The sequence below is a fragment of the Moschus berezovskii genome, chromosome 17 (genome assembly GCF_049115385.1).
Source record: "Moschus berezovskii isolate FMDL1 chromosome 17, NW_MosBer_1.0, whole genome shotgun sequence".
Classification (NCBI taxonomy): Eukaryota; Metazoa; Chordata; class Mammalia; order Artiodactyla; family Moschidae; genus Moschus; species Moschus berezovskii.
The window spans coordinates 7643070-7664725 of NC_142476.1; the positions used below are offsets into that span (position 1 = coordinate 7643070).

The 21656-nt window shown below is 46.0% G+C and overlaps 2 protein-coding genes across 9 annotated transcripts in view; one reads left to right on the forward strand and one right to left on the reverse strand.

Moving 5' to 3' along the window:
- Positions 1 to 1990: 1990 nt before the first annotated feature.
- YOD1 (YOD1 deubiquitinase) lies at positions 1991 to 6970 on the reverse strand. Of its 2 annotated transcripts, XM_055419968.2 has the most exons (3): positions 6766 to 6970; positions 5427 to 5586; positions 1991 to 4412 (listed from the first exon to the last, which is right to left on the reverse strand). In XM_055419968.2, exons 1-3 carry the CDS (start codon positions 6781 to 6783, stop codon positions 3709 to 3711), a joined length of 882 nt encoding a protein of 293 aa, XP_055275943.1. In that variant the 5' UTR covers positions 6784 to 6970; the 3' UTR covers positions 1991 to 3708. The 2 variants fall into 2 exon arrangements, with proteins under 2 accessions (XP_055275943.1, XP_055275941.1); XM_055419966.2 differs by lacking the exon at positions 6766 to 6970 and having other exon boundaries at positions 5427 to 5916.
- PFKFB2 (6-phosphofructo-2-kinase/fructose-2,6-biphosphatase 2) overlaps positions 6174 to 21656 on the forward strand; it is a 37606-nt gene continuing 22123 nt past the window's right edge. For 3 of the 7 annotated variants that reach the window (XM_055419960.2, XM_055419965.2, XM_088845158.1), the window contains exons 1-10: positions 7652 to 7747; positions 8849 to 8956; positions 15064 to 15189; positions 15699 to 15795; positions 16222 to 16288; positions 16420 to 16494; positions 16863 to 16919; positions 17825 to 17949; positions 20612 to 20819; positions 21354 to 21500. In XM_055419960.2, the coding sequence (XP_055275935.1) occupies positions 8869 to 8956; positions 15064 to 15189; positions 15699 to 15795; positions 16222 to 16288; positions 16420 to 16494; positions 16863 to 16919; positions 17825 to 17949; positions 20612 to 20819; positions 21354 to 21500 (990 nt within the window). In that variant the 5' untranslated portion in view covers positions 7652 to 7747; positions 8849 to 8868. Of the gene's footprint in view, positions 6288 to 6444; positions 6576 to 6960; positions 7060 to 7494; positions 7619 to 7651; positions 7748 to 8568; positions 8683 to 8848; positions 8957 to 15063; positions 15190 to 15698; positions 15796 to 16221; positions 16289 to 16419; positions 16495 to 16862; positions 16920 to 17824; positions 17950 to 20611; positions 20820 to 21353; positions 21501 to 21656 lie in introns of those variants that run through there. The other 4 variants (XM_055419963.2, XM_055419962.2, XM_055419964.2 and 1 more) reach the window with 4 other exon arrangements.

A 21656-nucleotide genomic window follows, 5' to 3' on the forward strand; every position in this document is an offset into this window, starting at 1 on the left:
AAGAGCTGATCGTTGGCAGCTCAAGAACTATATTTTAATGTCTGACAAGATCATCAGAGAGGGCTACCATGTAAACTTTTATTTCATATTTTTTAAAGTGCTGCAAATAATAACAGATTTGCGTTCTCAATACGTGAAAAAACAAGAAAATCCTAATATATGAAAGTTTAGGAAGGCCACCTGACACATAAAGAAAAAAAAAAAATCACTCTGCTGCTAATCCTGTATATTTCCCATTCAATTTTTTTTTCACAAAAGACATAGAAAACTATGTTCAGCTAGAGGGGAACTTATAACATTCCTGTTTTAATTCCTATACAAGATAGAAAGAGTAAGCTGAACATGCAAAGTAGGCGTGGGCATTTACGGGAATGTATAAATATGCTCATTCATTCCTGATTAAGATTTCACTGGGACTTGAACTTCATGGAATAATCAAGTGGCATGTCAATATTAGTTTTTGCCAACAGGGTCAAGCTGACCAGCCCCCAACCTTACAAGGGTATCACTTGACTGTGCCCATGATCCATTCATGAGAAACAAGAAATCAACCACGAACAACTAACTGTAGTTGTACCACACTGATATCTTTACATGGCTACCAATCACAAAATTCCCGAGACATTAACTTTAATTTCTGAAATCACTCTATCCAGAAGTGCATTCACAGCCCTACATCTAATCTTTAAACCCAAAGAAGAGTAAGGGAAAGAGTTCAGGAGAGGAGTAGGGGACAGGAAAGCACAGTCTTGATTCATTCTGCTACTAATATAAACTAATTTCATTTTAATAAAAAAATTCTTGCAAGGCAGCCAAAACCTGAATGAATAGGAAGAAAGGTTTCGCTCTGCTCAAGTGCAAATGTAAGAAAAAGTTTCCTTTCATCTTGGTGCAATGTTTTAAATTTCTCAAGACTAGAATTCACGTACATTAACTAACTTCAAGTATATAGTGTTAGGCGCTCAGTCATGTCCGACTCTGAGACCCCATGGGAGCCTGCCAGGCTCCTCTGTCCATGGGATTCTCCAGGCAAGAATACTGAAATGGGTTGCCATTCCCTTCTCTATTCAAGAGTATAAGTGCAATTTAAAAAAATCTTTTAACTTCCGTGAGGCTTACAAGCTTGAGTTCTGAGTAAGTACAAGTTTAGGTTTTTAATCCTCCACAATTAAAATGGTCTGCAAACAGTGCTTCATCTTGAATATCCCATGATCAGAACATTACTTAAAAAGTCCTATTGCTGAATTTCAGCAGCTGATTAATTTTAAAAAGTCATTACTGAGAGTGACCTATCAGTGTCCAACTGAGGAATGCAAAACCTAGTTAACAGGTATAACAGAATAGAATAAGATCCCCTAAATAAATAGTTGACACTTGTTATAAAAGCACAAGCTTAAATATGCAAATAAAAACACTTAAAATAAGCTTAATTTTATAAAATATCCAGTTCTATATCCTTCCACTTGTTAAAATTAAAATCAAATGTAGATAAAGTACACTCAATTTTAAAGCAACAAAATTTATGTTTGGAAACATCAATATATGCCTGATATATAATAAATTACTCAATAAATATTTGTTGGATGAATAAACTTCTCTAAAATTCCAGTAAGCAAGTATCAAGTTTGGCCCTTGAAATACTTAGGAAAGGCAAGGTTTATGAATAATAATGCATAAAGCTCAACTGGATTGGTGTTACCCAGTGGTATACTCTTAACTTACAGCTTTAAATTTGTCTGGGGGAATTAAGAGATACAAAATCCTTTTAGACCAGATGATATACAGGTATAAAGAGATTTTCAGTCATATTCATTTGTACACATTATGACTGCCAAACATCGAATTTCACAAGCTCACAAGTGCTATTTTTAGGCTCAGTAAAATAGAAAATTAAACACTTTTGAGTTAAACTGACAATAACTTATAATGTCTAAAAGTCCTATTCACACAAAAGGTTCTCAAGAAATGTCATCTAACGATTTAAAGCATATTTTGTGAAATGCTCCTTAAAGATACTTTTCTCCTAAATTGTTTACATACTCTTTAATTTTATACCATCACTTCTACCAAGTGAAAGTGCTAAGAGTAAATCTCAATTCCGAAACATTTGCCAAGAAGACATGCTAAAAGAAATATAAGTGCTTCAGGGTATACCATTGGGTTTTTTTTTTTTTTTTTTTTTTTTGTGGTCACTCCACGAAGCTTGTGGGACTTAGTTCCCCAACAAGGGATTGAACCTGTGCCCTTGGCAATGAAAGGGTAGAGTTCTAACCACTGGACCGCTGGGGAATTCCCATACCATTGGTTTTTCTAAGATAATAAAAAACGAGACCAAGATAACAAAACTTCACAACATTAAGCCTCTTTACATTATGTAAGATAATGCATAACAAATTATAATTTCGCATCCCTGATCTTCAGAAGAATTAAGAGGTAGAACGCTTTTATCTGGAAGATCTCATAGTGAAGCTAAGTTTTAGAGGGTACGCCTCGTGGATTAGCCCACCAAGCAAATGGCTACACATCTAATACTAGTAAGAAGCAGAATTCTGAGAAGGCTGAATAAGGCAAAGGTTTAAAAACTGTCATATTTTGTAAGTGAAACAAATTCATTCAATGTTATTATCCCAATTACTTTAAAACTCTGCAAAAGTCAAGGTAAAAGATGGTAGATAAAGTATTAATTTTCAGAAACATGAAATCATTTAAAAGAGTGGTTTGACAAGGCTAGCATGAAAACAAATACTGTTTAGGTAAGCAAAAGATCTCTCAAAAACCAAATGAAAGCATGGTGTTACAATTTTAGATGAAAAGTTATTTTAGGAGTTGGAGGAAGTGCTCTTAACAAAAAGCTGAGGAAATTAAATCCCTCCAAACAAATCTTTAGTTAAAAAGGCAAAAATTGAGCACTCAAGTTTCAAGGAACTTCAATTAAAAAAAAAAATCCTGCTTAATTTTAACATTTTATCCAACGCGACAGATGAATAAATGAGTTGCATTAAAACATGAGGCCCACGGTCTTTTAAAGCTCCAGTAAGCTGCTCAGGCACCTCTTCCCTCGTACATTCTCTTTTATATACTAGAAATTCTTCACTGGGCACTATAAGTTCTTGTTTTTAGGTAATATTATCAAGGAGCAGACTCATCTCTGTAAAAACTGCATGTTACCTACTTATAAATGGTGAAGTACACAATTATAAAGTCTACCAAATTGCAATATGAAATCAGTTTTAACAATTCTGAGTATCCTCATTTGAGGAATCAACTCTTAACATAGAAACTATTAACCCACTCAGAGTTTTTAAAAAGACCCAATTACTGGAGACACTGTGGTTTATGTCCAGTGGCCTCACCTGAAGCCTTCTGCATTACCCCAAATAGGAAGTTGTCTTCTTCTACAAGTTAATGCTGCTGGGTGCTAGTTTATACTAACACTCAATCTTCAGGTCAGTGTCAGTAGGTAGCAAGGACCACCTATTCTGTCACCCAAGCAGAAAGAGGGCTGTATCACCGCTGTAGACACACATCTGTAAACTTGCACACTAATTTTAATCTTAACAAGGAATTCAGTGTCTTAGTGGTTTAAGGTTAAAAGGATGGTTCAAGCATTGTGTTCTTTTGTTCTTAAGGGTAACAAATAGCTTATTGGAAAACCCAGAGCCTTCTGGATCTGTGAGGTAGTAGGCTTCAATCCTCATCATGCATGGATCACACTTCTCCGAAGTTGGTATGGCCTGTCTCCTTGGCATGGTCCCTTGCTTCTGCTTGTCCAGTTAATCCCTTCTGACATACCATGCATCTCAAGGTGAAGCGGTTTACATCAGTGAACTGTCTCTTCTTTCTAGCTTCACCTGCTAATTCCAGTGCTTGCACAAGAACAATATCATCATAAGAGGAGAAAATAGTCAGAGGAGGGGTGTCTGGGTCAGGGAAGACACGCTGAAGCGGATCATAGTGGATGCCATCATAAATGAGAAGGACCCTTTTGGTATATCCTGCATCTTCCCCAAAACGATCAATTCGTAAGGTCTGTGTATCCACTACACATATTTCACATTGGTAAAATTTAGACAAAATGGATATCTCAATAGCTCCGCCCCAAGTATCATCCCTTTTGATCCAGTCACAGTACTCTTCATTTGTTTTTCCCAGTATTGCCTCACTATAGAAGTCTGGATCACTTGCTACAATTTGTGCTATGAGGCGTCTCATCTCAGGGGCACAAGCTGGATTCAAGACTCCTCCTTCAACAACATAGTACACACTGGTAAAGAGACAAGAATTGTCTGCTGGGACCGCCATTCTGGTAAGCACAGGCAAAGTTTCCCTGACATAACTAGGAGCACCATATTTTGTAAATGCAGGTGATGTTTTGGGCCTACTTTGGTCTTCTTCAACGATCAGCATGTCACCTGTCAAAAACAAAACAAATTCAGAACTGCAGAGAAAGTATAGATGAAATTGGGTGTTCACTAACCAAGTCTGTAAATTACAAACAGGAGGAGTTAAAGTATAAACTGGGGTTACTAGGGAGAATACAGCTTTGCAAACATGAGACCAGTAATAAATTATTGTTCCCTGAATCTTCACAGAGATGAAAACGGAACAAAGAGAAATACACTGTATCTCATTTATTAAAGGGACACGAGTTACACACTTTTATACTTACCTAAAAAGATACATTTCAAGAACAAAATTTTCTTATCCTTGCTCTCTGCAGTTTAAAAGCACTTCCGAAAGGTGTTGAGGAAGGACTCGGCCATTAGGGGGTGCTCTCGATCTGAAATATCATATCTACCCTGTTCAAGTGTTTACAGGATCCTTGAGACTACAGAGGAAAGCTTTTAATTACCAATATTGCTGTTCAAGTGTTAACACTGGACAGAAATAACTGCTTTTGTCCAGAACTTGAAAGCGCCTTCAATGGATGTGTCAAAGCAAGCTCTAAAATGAGTACAACTGTCAGAGAAAGTACAAGTGAAGGCGACTGTAAAAATGAACCAGGACAGCAAGAAAAAGTATCCTACATCCTTCAGACGTACTGTCTTCTTTCAGTGACACAGGGAAAAAGGGCCAGCAGGACAGAGAAAACATCGCATTTTAAAAATACTTCTCTGGACACAGAGGGAAACCAAATGAATGAGATGTTTTCAAGACAGACTAGAAAGCAGCCAGGAAAGAGGGCTCCACGGCTTCTGAGCTTCTCACAGAGATCAGGCCCTCCCTGTCTCTTTCAAACTGTATGTGAAGTCAAGGAGTTGCTGGACACTCGCCCTGGCCTCCGTCAGAATTCTCCGTTCTTTAATTTCTCCTATTCTCGTCCTCCAAGACGACCCGTAGAGACCCGACCCTGAGAGCGTGTGTTCTCCTTTCTGCCCCTCTTCGTCCTCCCAGGACCTTGCCTGGCCCAGCCTCGATTCCCGTACCTGATTGGATGGGCAAATCCCCCAGAATGGTATCCCCGTTGCTGAGATCCAGGCACTCGGGCGGGTATCCGACGAGGATTCGCTGACAGCCGGGGGAGATACCGGTGATGGCGGCAATCTGGCCCTGGAGTTCCCGCACCCGGGTCCGGCTGGACAACCCCTGCAAAACATGGGTGCCCTCCTTGGCCTTGCAGCGGAGCCGCCACATCGCGTTGGTGCGGCCGCCCACAGGGCAGACACCGGTGGGTCCAGCTTTAGTCCCGGCAGCAGGCTGGCAGATGCCGCCGGGGCAACCAGCCGCCGGGTGGACTCCAAAATGGCCACCTTTTGCCGGTCCAAACATCGCGAGAAGTCGCTGGTTGTACGGTTCTCGCGATACTCTTCGGCTTCTGTTCTAGCACGCTCTTAAAGAGATAACTAACTCCTGGCACTTCCTCGTCAGGAGGCCGAGGAGGAATGTTTATCCGTATTCTCAAAGTACGACTGGGCTTGCTACCTGTAGAGCTAGTGAGGTACCCTCTGCGTCGGAAGCATATATGCTCAAGGGAAGAGGGCGGGGGAAGGAGTTCCTGAATCCAAGCCATTGGAATGTAACCTTGCACTTAGTTTGGAAATTATTAAATTGGGGCTTCCAAACTACGCCGGGAGAAACAAGAATCATAGTTAGGAATGCAGACGAATGCCAAGAATCGTCTGTGAGTCAAATAACCAGTTAAAGACAAATAAGTACTCGTGACTATAGACTCAGCTGCAGCAAACATTGACTCATTGAGGTTAAGGGGCCGAACGGCTGGCTTTTCCACCTCCAAGAGACTGTAACTTGAAAACGTCCATTGGCCACATCAGAAAGCGCAGTATGAGGTCAGCATCTGGGCAGAGGGCAATTGCTACCTTCAGAAGGTGGTGGCGGTATAAGGAGGTGGAATGATGACCAACGTGTGTCATTCAGATTCCAGTTCAGGCCCTAGACATACACATACCCAAAGGACTCCACTCCTGCCTTCAAAATAGCCAAGTACTCACGTAATCAGGAGAGAGGGTGGGGTGTAAAGGACACATAACCATGGAATTTCATAGCAACGTGATAATGCTAGATAATGTGACCTTTTCCAAACCTATATCCCAAGAACAAAGGACGGTGCCTCGCAAGTAAGTGCTCAGTAAATACTTGCTGAATGGATAAAATGGAGCTGTATAGGTACAGAGAGGGCAGCTGGGAGTTGTAAAAATTTTCAAAGAGGAGATAATTATTTGAGCTGTTTTGAAGGATGAATTTAATCCCAGGTGAAAGAGGAATAAAAACATCTTTGAATTTACCTCTCTTCCAAGAAATACGTACGCATTGTTCCTTTTCCATCCTGGACGCAGAGCAGCAAAGCCTAACTGCGTAGAGGGGATTTATAACCACAGTCAATCATCGAATGGGCCCCGGGGGCAACTGTACACTTGAAATGAGAAAACTCACTAACACTGTGAAAGTTGCTGCCTCGGAATCAAGTTATATGGAAACAACGCATCTTTTCAAACCTTTCAGGACCCAATTTTCTCCTGGAGTAGTTTTCCTCTTCGGTTCCTCAAGATGGTCATAACAACCGGTACAGCGTGGGTGGTAAACGGGAGAATAAATAAGTTGGTAAGTCCGCTGGAGTACGAGCACGGGTTCGGGGAAGTCTCTGGTTCTGCGAGGAGAGTAGTTGATTTTCTTAGTTTACAGTGTTTAACCGAAGGGACTGTGCAAACATCCTAAGACGGGATCCGCTTAAGTCCTTTGGTAGTTTACTTTAGCACGTGTTAGTCGCTCAGTTGTGGCCGACTCTCTGTGACCTGAAGCAAAGTACCTTCTAAAGTGTGTGCTCCAGTGCTTGGATTTAACGAGATCCCGCCGGGATTCAGGGAGGAGAGCGTTAATCTTCACAACATTTTTTTTCCAGTCACCAAAAAGCCACACCCCCTCAAGACAGCCACTAGTTCACTCTCGCGATAGTACGAAAAAAAAAGTCCGGCTTTTTATTAACCCCGCCCCCAGCCGTGCTAGTTGCCAAGCAACGGTATAGCCAACCTCCACTGCGCCGGGAGGCTCGCGAGCTCGCGCTAGTTCACCTTCACAGGTCCCTCCTCCTGCCCGAGCGAGCGGTCGCGAGCCCCGTCCCCCGGAGCCCGCGGGCGCTCGATTGGCCGAGGAACCTCTCCAGGTGAGGGCTGAGGCCGGCGTGGGCGGGGCCAGACTTGGTGGGCGGGGTCTTGCGGGGCACGTGACCCGCCGGCAGCTGGTGCACAGGACCCCGGCCCCAGAGTCGGCTACCGCCTGTTAGCCTCAACTGGTAGGTACCGGGGCCGCAGTCGTGAGGGGTCTTAGGGTGGACGGCGGCAGTGCAGCACCTTGAAGGGGTTTGGCAGGCGACAGGAGGGGTGCTGCCTGGATCTTGATGAGGTGTGGGAAGATGAAGCCTCCCTGTTTGGGGCAAGCCCGGGTTCCCCCCCCCCCACCCCGGGCATTACCTGGAGTGCGTACGTTTAGGGACCCAGAGCCGCAGCTGATGGGTGAGTTCAGAAGATGTGCGTGGTCAGTGGAAGAACTGCAGTGTCCCTGAAGCACTGGGGGTCTTTCTTAGGAGTCCCTTGTCTGGGATTGCGGAGTGAACTCGGGGCTCTCCCATTCCAGTTAAGAGTCAGGACTTACCCGTATGCTGCAAGTGACCTTGGGAAAGTTATTTACCACATCTAGTTGCCCGGTGATTCTACCGTCGACTGCTTCCCGGGAGATGTATGGGGAGGGAGTGCGGACCAGGGATTCAGAGTAAGAACACCACAAGGGAAAGTGGTGACGTCCGGGGGCTGTCCCCGGGTCCAGCTGCGGTTTTTCCTTTAGGGGACATGTTTGTGATGTTCCCGCTTCTCATTTTTTTTTTTTTTTACCCCCAGAACAGAATCCTACCATTGGCCTGCAATTGCTTTACGATAATGAACTTGATCTATTCACAACCCACCCCACCCCCACCTGATGCCACTACTCTCCCCAGATTCTTGACCTGGAATCTGAGGTTAGGAAGGAACTTGGATAAGCCATTTAATTGATTAACCTCAGTTTTTCGATCTAAAATGGGGAGAAGTAGCAATGGTAGCAAAATCTGTTTTATTACAGGATTATTGGAAGGATTGAAGGAGATAATTTACGTGAATGTAAACTCCTAAGTCAGCATTATAAATGCAAGGTTCTGGTGCAACTGTTCATAGATAAGGAAACAGAAGGCTGGAGGTATTCATGACTTATCCTAGGGCATGTAACTATTAACTGGGAGAAGGAGGGCTGGATTTGACCTTTGGCCCAGGGTTCTTTCACTTGTACCTCCGTGGTCCTCTTTTGGGTGTTCTAAGGGTTCTTTCCTTCCTTCCCTTCTTTACATTCCTTTTGTCCTTTCCAGACATCTCCTGAAGAGTTGCCATGTCCGGGAATCCTGCCTCTTCCTCAGAATCGAACAACAATAGCTATGAAACCAAAGCAAGTCTACGAATGTCAGAGAAGAAATGTTGTGAGTGTTGGGAAAGAGGAAGGGCTGCTCTGTCCCAGGATTTTATTTTGGGAATATTGTTGTAATTCTAGACTTTGCTGCTGAGTGGGAGTGAGAAATAATTCTTCGAAACGGGAATTTAAAACAAAGACTACCAGAGGAATTTCCTTTCTGAATCAACAAGTAGACTCTGAAATGTCTGTCCTTGGGGCTAGACTGCTGGTGTAGCCCAACATTTTCTTCCTGCTTTCTTTAAGTGAATCTTTATCTCCTCCATCCTGGGAGTATTTGCCCAGTCAATTGATGCAGAAAGTTAGAGTAAGTATTGTACACGCAGTGAGTAAGGCAGAGTGGCAGGGTGCAGGAATTCCTTGGGGCTGATACTGTTAAGAGTTTCCCTTAATCTCGGGCTAAGTTTTGTGAGACTGCTGCTCACAGCAGAGATTGCAGGTAGGAACCAGTTGCTCATTTCTACAGGCCTAAGGGAAATTGACCATGACATTTCACTTCTTGCCATGTCTGGGGCACTTTACTGTCTCACAAGTTTAGTCTTTATATTTTGCAAACTGTTTTCCTTTGGGGATGGGTTTCACAGGAGCATTTCCACGCCCATCTTTTAGACAGAGACAACAGGTGGGTTTGCAGAGAGATGAAGTGGTGTTTCCTGTCCCCATGATCTGCATGCCTAAGTATTCTTCAGATTGCAAGACTGTATCGCCCAGGTCAAAAGGTCCTGGGGATTTGGTCCCAAGATGTTTTGGGGAAACTCAAGGAAAGCTTACCCTGTCCCTGCTTCCAAGTTCCCAGACAGTCCTTCTCACTTCAGTGGTTATATTTATCAGCAGGTGGAAATAGTCGACCCGCATGAGACTTGGGATCATCTCATGTTCCAAACTTTCCCCAGAGTCTCAACCTTGATGTCACGCCCTTGTCAGTCTCATGATTAATGATGATCATCTTTTTTCACCTATCACTGATGAAGCTTGTTGGGGTTTGGTTACAGCAGAGGCGGCTTGTTTGGGTGTGATCCTGGGGTTGGTGCACTTGTATGATTAGTGTCTTGTTTCTCTGCCAGGGCAAGAAGCCAGGTACTGAGGGCAAGCACCCTGTGGAAGATAGCCACTATATGTTTGGGTGTAGCCTCTGGAGTCAGACTGCCAGGATCCAAATCTTGTTGTTACTACTTCCTAGCTAGGTGCTTTTAACCCAGTTGCTTGTCTGCACCATGCCTCAGTTTACTTTTTGATAAAATGAAGATACTAATAGTATCTCTCTGAGGGATATGAGAATTGAATGTGTATGTATAGGAGAGCACTTAGGAGAATGTTGGGCCTGTGGCTAAACTGTGTTATTTTTCACTGGTGACAATTTGCATGTTGTGTCTGTTCCTGAAGCATTATATATAGATTGAATTATGCAGTAAATGCTGTGCTGGAATCTCACTTTTTAAAAGAGCCCTGTAAAGAATCATATTTTCAGTAAAAAGTGTTTTCTCCTCTTGTTTGACAATATGGTAGCCCAGATTTGGGGGTATGGAATGCATATCTTAAAGACAGGTGCCCTCATGTTACTGGGACACTTGAGTCCAAAAAGAGCAGAGAACAGGTGGTGGTAGTTGGGGGTGGGGAATTGATAACTGTGGGAATCATGGACCCTGCCCAGTGCCCAGTGTCAGCCCTTCTGGCTCTGCTTTTTTCTCCAAAGGACTCTCCTACCTGCGTTCCTAACTTTTTTGCAGTTTTTTTGCCTTGAGGTCTTTTGATTAGTCAAGGAAACAATAATTCCAGGTCTCTTTCCGTCCTCTAGACTCTAATTCTTGATCTCTCCTTTCCAAGTTCTACCCTCATCTTCCCCATTGGAGGCATCTGGGTTCTCCTGAAGCTACTGTCATTCATTTACCCCATTTTGTTCTCCTTTCTTTTGTGTTTGGACTGTGAGATTTTGAAAGCCACAGCCGAAGGAGAAATACAGTTATGAGAGTATGTGTTTATTTCCCTTTTCTCTGTTACTTGCCTGTATTGTGCAGCAGGCTTCCCAGTCTGCTTAGTGTTCATACCCAGAAGTTGCTTTATTAATAGCTCGCCCATTATCCCATTATTGCTAATTACACCTGTTTGTTGGCTGACTTCAACTCTGGGAAGTGCCTGAACTGGAGGGCTGTAGAATGTCTTTAGAAAGCCAAAGCCTCCAAAAGAGCATTACTGAAATTTCAGCTGCGGGAGAAGGGGGGTGGTGCTGGCTGAGGTGCCCTTAAGGTGCTGAGACAGCTGGTTTCAGGGCTCAGTGAAAGCAGGAATTAGGGGTAGCCGGGGAGGTCCACCTGGTTTTCTTTCTTTGTTTCTTTCATTCTTTGATATTTTGGATAGGTCTGGAACAGATGGGTTCTCATATGAATCTTGCCCTAATTACAACACAGAAAGAAAGTAAAAAGCAAGAAAGTTCTCACGATCTTGCCTGTGCCTGTTAAGTTTGATTCTTTCTAAAATCTTATTCTGGTGTATCCTGTTAGTGAAAATAGGTTCACACTGTACCTTTTTTGTTCTGCCGTCATCTCTCCCCTGCTCCTTTTTAAAACTATATTCTGGACGTTTTTTGTGTGTTGATAAGTTCAAACGTACTTCATTCTTCAATCAGCCTTGTATGGATATTGCCTTTCCCTGATGGACGTTTACATTGTTTCCAGTTTTCCACCATCACCAACAACAATGTAATAAGATCCTTGCATATATACCTTTCCACCTTTGTGCCAGCAGCTTTCCTGTAGAAATACTCAGAGGAAAGATAGACACTTTGAAACACTCATCAGCATTCCTCAAAAGTTCTGTATTGTTAGCAGTTTTTAATATTCCAAAGTACTTGATAGAAATGGGGCATTAAACTATAGCTGCACTGGTTGACTAAAACATTAATTTTCTTAGTGTTTGGCTGCAGAACTTGGATATATTAGGCTTATCAGTAAAATGGCAGGACATAATTGGCAGTTTTATGACTTCTGATGAATACAGAGAAGGTATTACTATTGAATCACATGGGGCAGTATATTTCAAAATATTGGGGCTGTTGAGAACAAAAAGTGGAAGATGACCTTGGTCATGAGAAAGCCAGGAACTGTGGGCTTTCTAGACTACCCTTCAGGTTTAGATTAGAGATCAGAGTTGTGCTGGCTACTTGGTTCCCTTCGTCAGGTGCTGACAAGAGCTAGTGACTGGGACTAATTGAATGGTCATGAAACTGGGAGTCTGGTCAGGGCCCTGACCTTGACTTTCTATTGCAGGACTGTGAGCCAAGCTCTTCCCTTTTCTGGGCCTCAGGTTTTCTGTCTACAGGAGGGAAGTTTTCACATGCTCATTTGCTCTAAATGTGTTAGAGGAAGTGTGTGAAGGAAAATAAGTCAAAGATTGAGAAAGTGAGTTCAACCTTGCATAAAGAAGGCAGAAGAGAATTTCAGCTTTGAAACAGCTTTCCAAACTTTGTTAACGGATGTGTTATAATATGGGCTTCCGTGGTAGCTCAGCTGGTAAAGAATCCACCTGTAATGCAGATGACCCCAGTTTGATTCCTGGGTCGGAAGTTCCCCTGGAGAAGGGATAGGCTACCCACTCCAGTATTCGTGGGCTTCCCTGGTGGCTCAGATGGTAAAGAATCTGCCTGCAATGCAGGAGACCTGGGTTTGATCCCGGGGTTGGGAAGATCCCCTGGGGGAGGATATGGCAACCAACTACAGTATTCTTGCCTGGAGAGTCCCCATGGACAGAGGAGCCTGGTGAGCTACAGTAAATGGGGTTGAAAAGAGTCGGACATGACTCAGCGACTAAGTCCAGCACAGCACATGTTATAATTATATTGTGTCTGAAATTAATCAGCGTGAAGTGTCTACTATTCAGATTAAGGTGGTGATAGTTTTGTTTTTTAACAGGCAAGACAGAGTGTTCCTAGTATTGCCGATGCGGTACTTTGAGATAGAAAGTATGGTTTAGTTTTGCCCTCCAGTAAATGAGCAGCCCTGTCGCAGCAGGTATGGGTGTGTGTGTTGCTGGCAGAGGGGGAGCTGCGCTGGGGGCTGCCAAGCGGAGTCCTTAGTGCCCCGTGCTTCCTTTTGTTCTTAGCACTCTCTGTCCTGTTTGGTAAACATGGAGCAGCTGGTTCCTTGGCTGGCTTCAGAGCATCTCCCAGGGATCATCAGTTCATTTTCAGCTTCAGGGAGGGTAAGAGGACGTTTGGGGAAAGTGCGTAATGGGCTGGAAGGTGTGGGCCAAGCAGCACTGGAGGTGCAGGTAATGAGCCAAGCCACGGGGATTGGAAAGGGAGCGGCGCTGAGCTGGAGAAAGTGAAGACTCGGGAGGATTTCATTCCTGAAACCTGAGGCAACCGATCTGCCTGTTGGGGGTCAAGAGGTCAGGGATTAACAGCAGTGAGGCTGTAGCATGGCATTTGCTTGCCCTTGTGTTCCCTGTTGGGACAGAGATGAAAATCACTTCTGTTGCTCATCCCCTACCTTGGAGGGGCTCCTGCTCAGGCCCAGGAGGTTTCCATGTCCCCAGTGGGTGAAGGGCTAAAAGCCAACCTCTCTGACCCCAAGTCTGGGCACCCACCCTTCGCTCACTGCCAGGGCCCTGTTTGGCTACTGGGTACTTCTTGCCAAACACACTCACTCCTAGGAAACTCTCTTCCTTCCAAGGTCTGCTTTCTCCCCATGCCCCTCTGCTCACTTCTCCACTGAGACCTTTTCACTTTCTCTTCTCTAAAAATGAAAGACATTCCCATCCAGGTACCACCGGTTTGCTGAATTGTTTCTTAGCCTTCCAGGGTTGCCTTGTCCCAGGGAAGAGAAGCAGCAGCTAGCTGCTGGACGCCTTCTGGAAGATGAAGGTGCACGTGAGTCTTTCCCGTGCAGTGTGTGCACAGGGCCTCCCTCGTGGGAGATGCAGAGCCGGAGTCCCTTCCGATGAGCTGCATGTGGGTCTTGGCCCAAGGGCTGTGACCGGCAGTGTGCAGGGCCCTCTTCCACCACTCCTTCCTGGCGGGGTGGGCAGGGAGGGGCTATGAGCAAGCAGATCCTCATCAGAGGCTCTTTTTGTGGAGAAAAGCTGGTTCCAGCGCCTCAGTATATGTTCTGAGGGAGTCACCCGGCCTCTGAGCATCTGGTTTGCCCCTGCCTGCCCAGTGAGAGCTGTCTGTGTAAATGAGCATTCTTGAAATCTGTTTTCTAAGGAAGGGCAGACCAGTGGCTGTTGTGCTTCTAAACTGTCTTGCTTTTCTCTGGGCCTTTGAGGCAGGCTGGCTGTAATGCCCTTGCGGGCCAGCTTTACCACGACGTTCCTGAGGTCTAGTCAGATCCCGTGTCACGTAGGCTTTGTGCTGTGCGTGCCAGTCGCTTCAGTCGTGTCTCTTTGTGACCCTGTGGACCATAGCCCGTCGGGCTTCTCTGTCCATGGGATTCTTCAGGCAGGAATACTGGAGTGGGTTGCCACTGCCTTCTGCAAAGGATCTTCCTGACCCAGGGGTTGAATCTGAGTCTCCTGTGTCTGCAGGCCGATTCTTTACCATCTGAGCCACCCAGGTAGGCTTTGATGCTGTCTAAATAATTTAGAAGTTCTGGCTTAAACTCGTGGCCTGAGCACAAAGGCCCAAACGGGTTGAGGGCAGGATTTTTTTTTTTTGATGCTCAAGATAACTCTTGCCTGTGGCTCTGAAGGGGTGGATGGGATCCTCAGGACAGACAGTTTCTTGGATGTGTTACTGGAGCCAGCCCAGTGCTACGCTGGTAGACTCTCCAGGCCCAAGGCCTTCCTTCATGGCGCTATCACTCCTGTGTTACTAAATATTCTCAATGCTGAGGACGATGCTATGGCTGCTGTCTTTGTATTCCTGGCCACTTTTTTTTTTTTTTTCTCTTCACCTTGTGTACCTCTGTGAAGACCTTGGACAAGTGGGAAAGACACATCTTAGTTTGGGTACTTTGTCTTTTAGGAGGTTTACCTTGGTTTGCCTTTCCAGTCCTCTTGGACCCTGGCCTCACTGAGGTGTATGAGAATCAAACCAGGTTCTGATCATGAAGGCTTAGCCCCCTGCACACTCTTTACTTGGCCGCTCATTATTTATTTCTGTTCCATTCCATTTCCCTTTAGCATGGGCATCTTACATGACAAACTCTCCAACCCTCATCGTTATGATTGGCTTACCAGCCCGTGGCAAAACCTATGTGTCCAAGAAACTTACACGCTACCTCAACTGGATTGGGGTGCCCACAAAAGGTAGGTGCAGCATTCTCTGGGAGAGGAAATGATCAGTTCTGGGCCTCCCAGGCCTCTGGGAGACTTTCTGTTTCTGGCATCAAGGTTACAGGGTGTTCCTGGCAGCAACTGTGGTTTTTCCTGGTTTACTGGCTTTATTCTCTAGCTATACACTTGTTCCTCCTGGCCTTGGCTGGATTGGCCTAATTTTGGGGAAATGCCTTTGATAGGAGTATTAAGAATTAAATGTATAGGACTTTACATTTCCAGAGCCCTTATATCTGCGTTATTTAGCAGTATTCCTTTGGAATAGCCAAATTGGCTGAGAAAATTGAAAGTCAGATAATTTAAGACTTGTCCAGAGTATGTGAAATCAGAGCTTGAACTTAACCTGATTCTTAATCTTGTATTGTTGCCAGCATACCATGATGCTTTTTTCAATCCCCTTGGCCACTCTGACATTAGACCGAGAAGTCCGCTTTGGGATATTGTATTGTTTCACTGCTAAAGGGTGTGCGTGTCTTCTGCAGTGTTCAATCTTGGGGTGTATCGGCGGCAAGCAGTCAAGTCCTATAAGTCCTATGACTTCTTCCGGCATGACAACGAGGAAGCCATGAAGATTCGCAAGTGAGTCTTCTAGGCCTGACCGCCAGGCCAGCCCTTCCTTGGCCACTGTGAGACTGGATGTCATGTTGCTTGGTTTCCTTTTTAGTAAACACCTGGTGGGGATTTTAAGTGGAAGTTACCCACTGGGCGGATCACTGTGGACTTGGGTGGGTAGAAGAATAGGACTCAGAAGGTTGTGAGTGTTGCTGTAAGCTAAGCCTCCAGAGGGTGAGATATGTATGTGGGGCAGGGGAACACAAAAGATCCAGGAAGGTGGAAGAATGACAGGGAAGTTGAAAGGTCCAGTTGGGGAAAATTTTTGATCCGTGGGGAAGCTGAGCAGGAGGGACTCGACCCCTGCGGCACCCCAGCGGTTCGTGTCTCTGACTGTGCCTGAGCTTGGCCTTGGCTCAGCCCCCTGGCTGATTTCGTCCGCTGTTTTGGCAGACAGTGTGCCCTGGTGGCACTGGAAGACGTGAAGGCGTATCTCACGGAGGAGAGCGGGCAGATTGCGGTAAGCCTTGCCTGCCTCTTCCCTGTCTCCGCCCCTGTAGCGGTCTAGCTGCACCGCTCCGCCCTGCGTCTGCCTCGGTGGGATCGTGTTTCTCAGTCCCCATCCCTCTGCCTCGTGGACTCTCTTCCCAGGTGTTTGATGCTACCAATACCACTCGAGAGAGGAGGGACTTGATTTTGAACTTTGCCGAGGAGAATTCCTTCAAGGTAGGGGCTGCCTCCAAGCTGGAGGGAGACGAGGGTTGGTGGAGGTGTGGAGCTAGGAGGCACGTGTGGACCTGCTTGACTGGTGGGTGAGGGCAGGACCGGACACCCGATTCTCTTGTCTTGGTGCCCTGCCCCCAAGACTCGAGTGTTTTCTTTCAGGTCCTTTCTCAGATCCTTAGCATGTATGTATGAAGCCCTGGGGATATGGTAAGAGCTGTTTTTAAGTGAAGAGCCCTTGAAGGCCACTTTCATGAAAGAAAATCTCCGGGGGATGTGGTGGCTGGGGTGGGACAAGTGTGAATGTGTGCTCTTAATTGACAGCCTGGCCATTTTTGACTCATTGCTCGCTGCCTTCTCCCCCTGGGCAGGTGTTCTTTGTGGAGTCTGTGTGCGATGATCCTGACGTCATTGCTGCCAACATCCTGGTAGGTGAGCCCCCTGCACACACATCTCTATGCCTTGAGTGTGTGTGTTGGTGGGGTTGGGTGGAGAGTCAGCTTGGTAATGAAAGCGAGAGATAGACATGTTTAGCAGCACAGGGTGAGCTCTTAGATCTGCCAGGACCCCATTTTAGACTTCTAGACTCAAAAGTCTTCTAGACTCTTTCCTTGGGAGAAGAAGCAAGCTTTGAGGAATAAAGTAAGAATTAGCTGTTGACTATAGAGGCTCAGCTTAAACTGTAGGAATCCTGGCTCTGTATTCTGGGTATTAGCTAAGTGCTGAAACCTAGGTATGTTCTTAGAATGGATCAGAGTCTTCATTATCTGTCTGGGCCACCTTCCAGGAAGGCCGTCTGCCCACCAGTGGTCTAATGTTCGGGTCAGCATTCTGGGCACCTTGCTGTGTGTGGTCATAGCTCATACCAGTGCCCATGTGATGGCCGTACCATTCTGTGCTGATGGACTTCCGTGCATTGTGTCACGGTGGTACTCTCCCAGCAGCGTGGGGACTTGCCGAGGAGGTGTCTGGTCCGAGTCAGCCGGGCGTCAGATCATGTACCTTATTCTAAGTGCCCGTGGGGAGAAATTGAATCCCGTTCTGTTTTCCCAGGAAGGTCCATGAAGGGATCGGGGCCCGCGAGCTGCTTTAGCTGTGTGACTGCCTCTGTCCTGCAGCCAAGGGCAGGCGCATGACTCCGCAGTTGTCTCTCCTTTCTTGGTTGCCAGGGTCACAGGACGGGGGGCGGGCGCTGCTCAATGAATGGGATCGCCAGCGCTCCCGTGAAAGGCCTCTTCTCTGGCCTTGCTTTGCTTTATTTAGCAGTGGCTGTTTGCAGGAGTGCTGTTGAGGGCAGACCTGTGACCAGGCCCTGCTCTTCCTGTGATTCCAGGAGGTAAAGGTGTCGAGCCCCGACTACCCTGAAAGGAACAGGGAGAATGTGATGGATGACTTCCTAAAGAGGATTGAGTGCTACAAAGTCACCTATCAACCCCTTGACCCAGACAGCCATGACAAGTAAGGTTTGAGGCCGAGGTCTGAGGGCTGCGGCAGGGGTTGCATGTGAGAAAGGAGCCTTTCTCACCCTGCCTGTAGTCTTCCTGTGACCATCCAGACCTGTGTTTACATCATTCCAGGGAGAAAAGATATGGCTCTGTGGCCTCTGAATGGATTGAATCTTTCCCTTGAACACTGGAGTGTTTTTTTTTTTATCATAAGTTCTTTAGTTGTGTGCTCTAGAGTATGATTTCTCAACCTCAGCATGATGGATATTTTGAGCTGGATAATTTGTGCCATTGGGAGCTGTCTCGGGCACTGTAGGAGCTTTTGCAGCATCCCTGCCCTCTGCCACTAGATACCCATGGCTGTCCCAAGCTGTGGTAATCAAAAAAGTTTCCAGACTTCACCAAATGTCCCCTGGGGCACTAACTCACCGCTGGTTGAGAACCACTGCTCTAGATCAGTAGTTTTGAATTGGGGTGTTGTAGGGCAGCAGCAGCAGCAGCAGGGCACCCCTTTAACGTGTATAATCAGTTTTTGATCAGTTTTTAAGGTTTTTTTTTTTTGTGTGTGTATATGTATATGTGCACATATATTACATATATAAATAATATGTCAATTTATTTTTCATAAAACATAATCTATTATACATGTGTCGGAGGCTTCCCTGGTGGCTCAGTGGTAAAGAATCTGCCCGCCAATGCAGGAGACCTGGGTTCGTTCTCTGGGTTGGGAAGATCCCCTGGAGGAGGGCATGGCAACCCACTTCAGTTTTCTGGCCTGGAGCATCCCATGGACAGAGGAGCCTGGCGGGCTACAATCTATGGGATCACAAAGAGTCGGACACGGCTGAGCGACAAAGTGCACACGACCCACCCCCGCCAACACACACACACAGTTGCTCAGTTGTTTCCGACCCTTTGTTACCCCATGGACTGTAGCCCGTCAGGCTCCTCTGTCCATGGGGATTCTCCAGGCAAGAACACTGAAGTGGGTTTCCGTGCCCTCCTCCAGGGGATCTTCCCAACCCAGGGATGGAACACAGGGCTCCTGCATTGCAGGTGGATACTTTATCTGAGCCACCAGGGAAGTCCAAGAATACTGGAGTGGGTAGCCTATCCCTTCTCCAGGGGTTCTTCCCAACCCAGGAATCAAACTGGGGTCTCCTGCATTGTAGGTGGATTCTTTACCAGCTGAGCCACCAGGGAAGGCCATACATATATATACATACATACGTACATATATATATATATATGGCTTTTATATATTACTTAGTGTGACAGTACCTGTCACCAGTGTGGCCTGGAATGCAGGTTAAGTTGATGTGTGAGAGCAATAAGAGTTGTAGCAAAATGCCAAGTCCATGTTGAAGAATGATATGTGCACAGGGAGACCCATGAAAAGGTGGTCTTCATAAAAACATGTAGTCAGAGCAGCTCTCCTGAGATAAGAATACAGCTCTGCAGCCAAGCAAATGGTGAGAGAGAGTGCATAGCCCATTGTTAAATTGCTTCAGCGGTCTGCTTCATGTTCTTAGTCTTTCAGTTCCTTCGAGTGTGTTGCCCACAATGTTAGTGTTTGGAGATGTTACTTAATTTAGAAATTGAAAGCTACTGCTCTAGATATGGCATAATAGTATATTCTTTAGCTAGCCCAAAGTTCTATGTTGAAAAATATTCAAGAAGAATATGTGTGTGTGTTTATAGATGTTATCTCTGATGGTAGGGTTATGGGTGATTTTTATTTGCTTCTTTCTTTAAAAAAATTTTTTTTGGAATAAGCAGTTACTGTTTTTTAAGTAGTTTTATTTATTTTCGGCTGTGCTGGGTCTTCGTTGCTGTGCAGGCTTTTTTCTGGTTGTGGAGAGTGGGGGCTCCTCTCTAGTTTTGGTGTGTGGGCGTCTCATCGTGGTGGCTTCTCTTGTTGTTGAGCACGGGCTCTGGGGTACACAGGCTTCAGTGGTTGTGGTGTGAGGGCTCAGCAGCTGTGGGCTTTAAATCAGGCTCAGTGGTTGTGGCACACTTGTTTCGTTGCTCTGTAGCTTGTGAGATCTTCCCAGACCAGGGATCAAACCCGTGTCTCCTGCACTGGCAGGTGGGTTGTTTGCCACTGGGCCACAAGGGAAGCTGAGCACCTGCTATTTTTATAGTGAGAAAAAGTCCATGGTGGCCCCAACGCAGGCTTTGTGAGTGCCTTTGAGCAAAGCCTGACTGATCCGTAGGTGGAGGGAACGCGCAGAGACGTCTGTCTGTGGTTCTGCTCCCTCCTCCCTGCCCGTCCCCTCAGGGCGCGCCATACTCTGACTCTGTCTTGACCACCTGAGTTGGATGCTGTGCTTCTCAGCAAACTTCAGGGTTACCAAAATCACCAGGTCATCTAGTTTGGCCCCTGAGGGGAAGCCTGAGTTCTGCTTGCCACACTTAGCCAGAGTGCCTGGCAAAGGGCGGGCACTGAGGACGTGGTGCTGCCTGACGAGAAGTTCAGCACATTTTGCCGCACTTTGGTTCTGAGGAGTGAGTGACCTATCTCTTTCCACTTGGCTCCTTCCACGTGGGTGGGGGTATCACGGGAGAGACGGAAGAGCCTCTCGGAGCAAGTCACTCTGCAGATCCTTTCCCCTCCTGTTATCCTCAGATTTTCATACCCAGGGGATTTTTTTTTCTTTCCTGCTTTGTCCCAGGGATCTTTCTTTCATCAAGGTGATAAACGTGGGCCAGCGATTTCTCGTGAACAAAGTCCAGGACTACATCCAGAGCAAGATTGTCTACTACCTCATGAATATCCATGTCCACCCTCGCACCATCTACCTTTGCCGGCATGGAGAGAGCGAGTTCAACCTCTTGGGGAAGATTGGGGGTGACTCAGGCCTCTCAGTGCGAGGAAAACAGGTGAGTAGTTAGGCAGGAGGCTGGATTTCCCAGGCTTAGGGTGAGAAGGACGTGGTGGAGGTCATCTCTTTGATCCCCTTAACTTCTTACTGAATCCTATTAGGCTTAAGTTGTGATTTCAGTGAAGAGACATTTTCTTGTTCATGGATTCTAGCTCTGTACTGGAGGGTGCATAACTTGGAACCATTTCTGCCATTATCATTCAGCCATCAGACATTTATTGGGCTCAGCTTGTATGCCTAGCAGAGTACAGGCTGCTCTGGTTGAAGTTCATTTCCTCCTGGGTTTATTATAACTATGTAGTGCCTTTCAGAGTTTGACTGGGGTCACGCACATTGTCCTTTTTAGGCTGAATTAGCAGTCCTGTGTGTGTGTGTTCTTTTTGACTTCACCATGCCTGGCGTGCAGGATCTTAGTTCCTCAACCAGGGATCAGACCTGTGCCCCTTGCAGTGGAAGCATGGAGTCCTAACCACTGACCACCAGGGAAGTCTGCTTCTGTGTTTTCTTTTACATTTTTGGTTTCGTGCCGCAGTTTGCCCAGGCTCTAAGGAAGTTTCTGGAGGAACAGGAGATAGCAGACCTCAAAGTGTGGACAAGCCAGTTGAAGAGGACTATCCAGACCGCTGAATCTCTGGGGGTGACCTATGAGCAGTGGAAGATTCTGAACGAGATTGATGCTGTGAGTAGGAAGCTCTGATGGCTAAAACGCCAGTTAAGGTCTCCTGTTCAGGCTGGAACTCTCAGAAGTCACCATGTGGGCTGTGCTGTCTAGAAAACTAGAATTGCCAAGTAGAGACGTTGGGGAAGCTGAATCTGTGGCTGGTCTGAGGAGGAA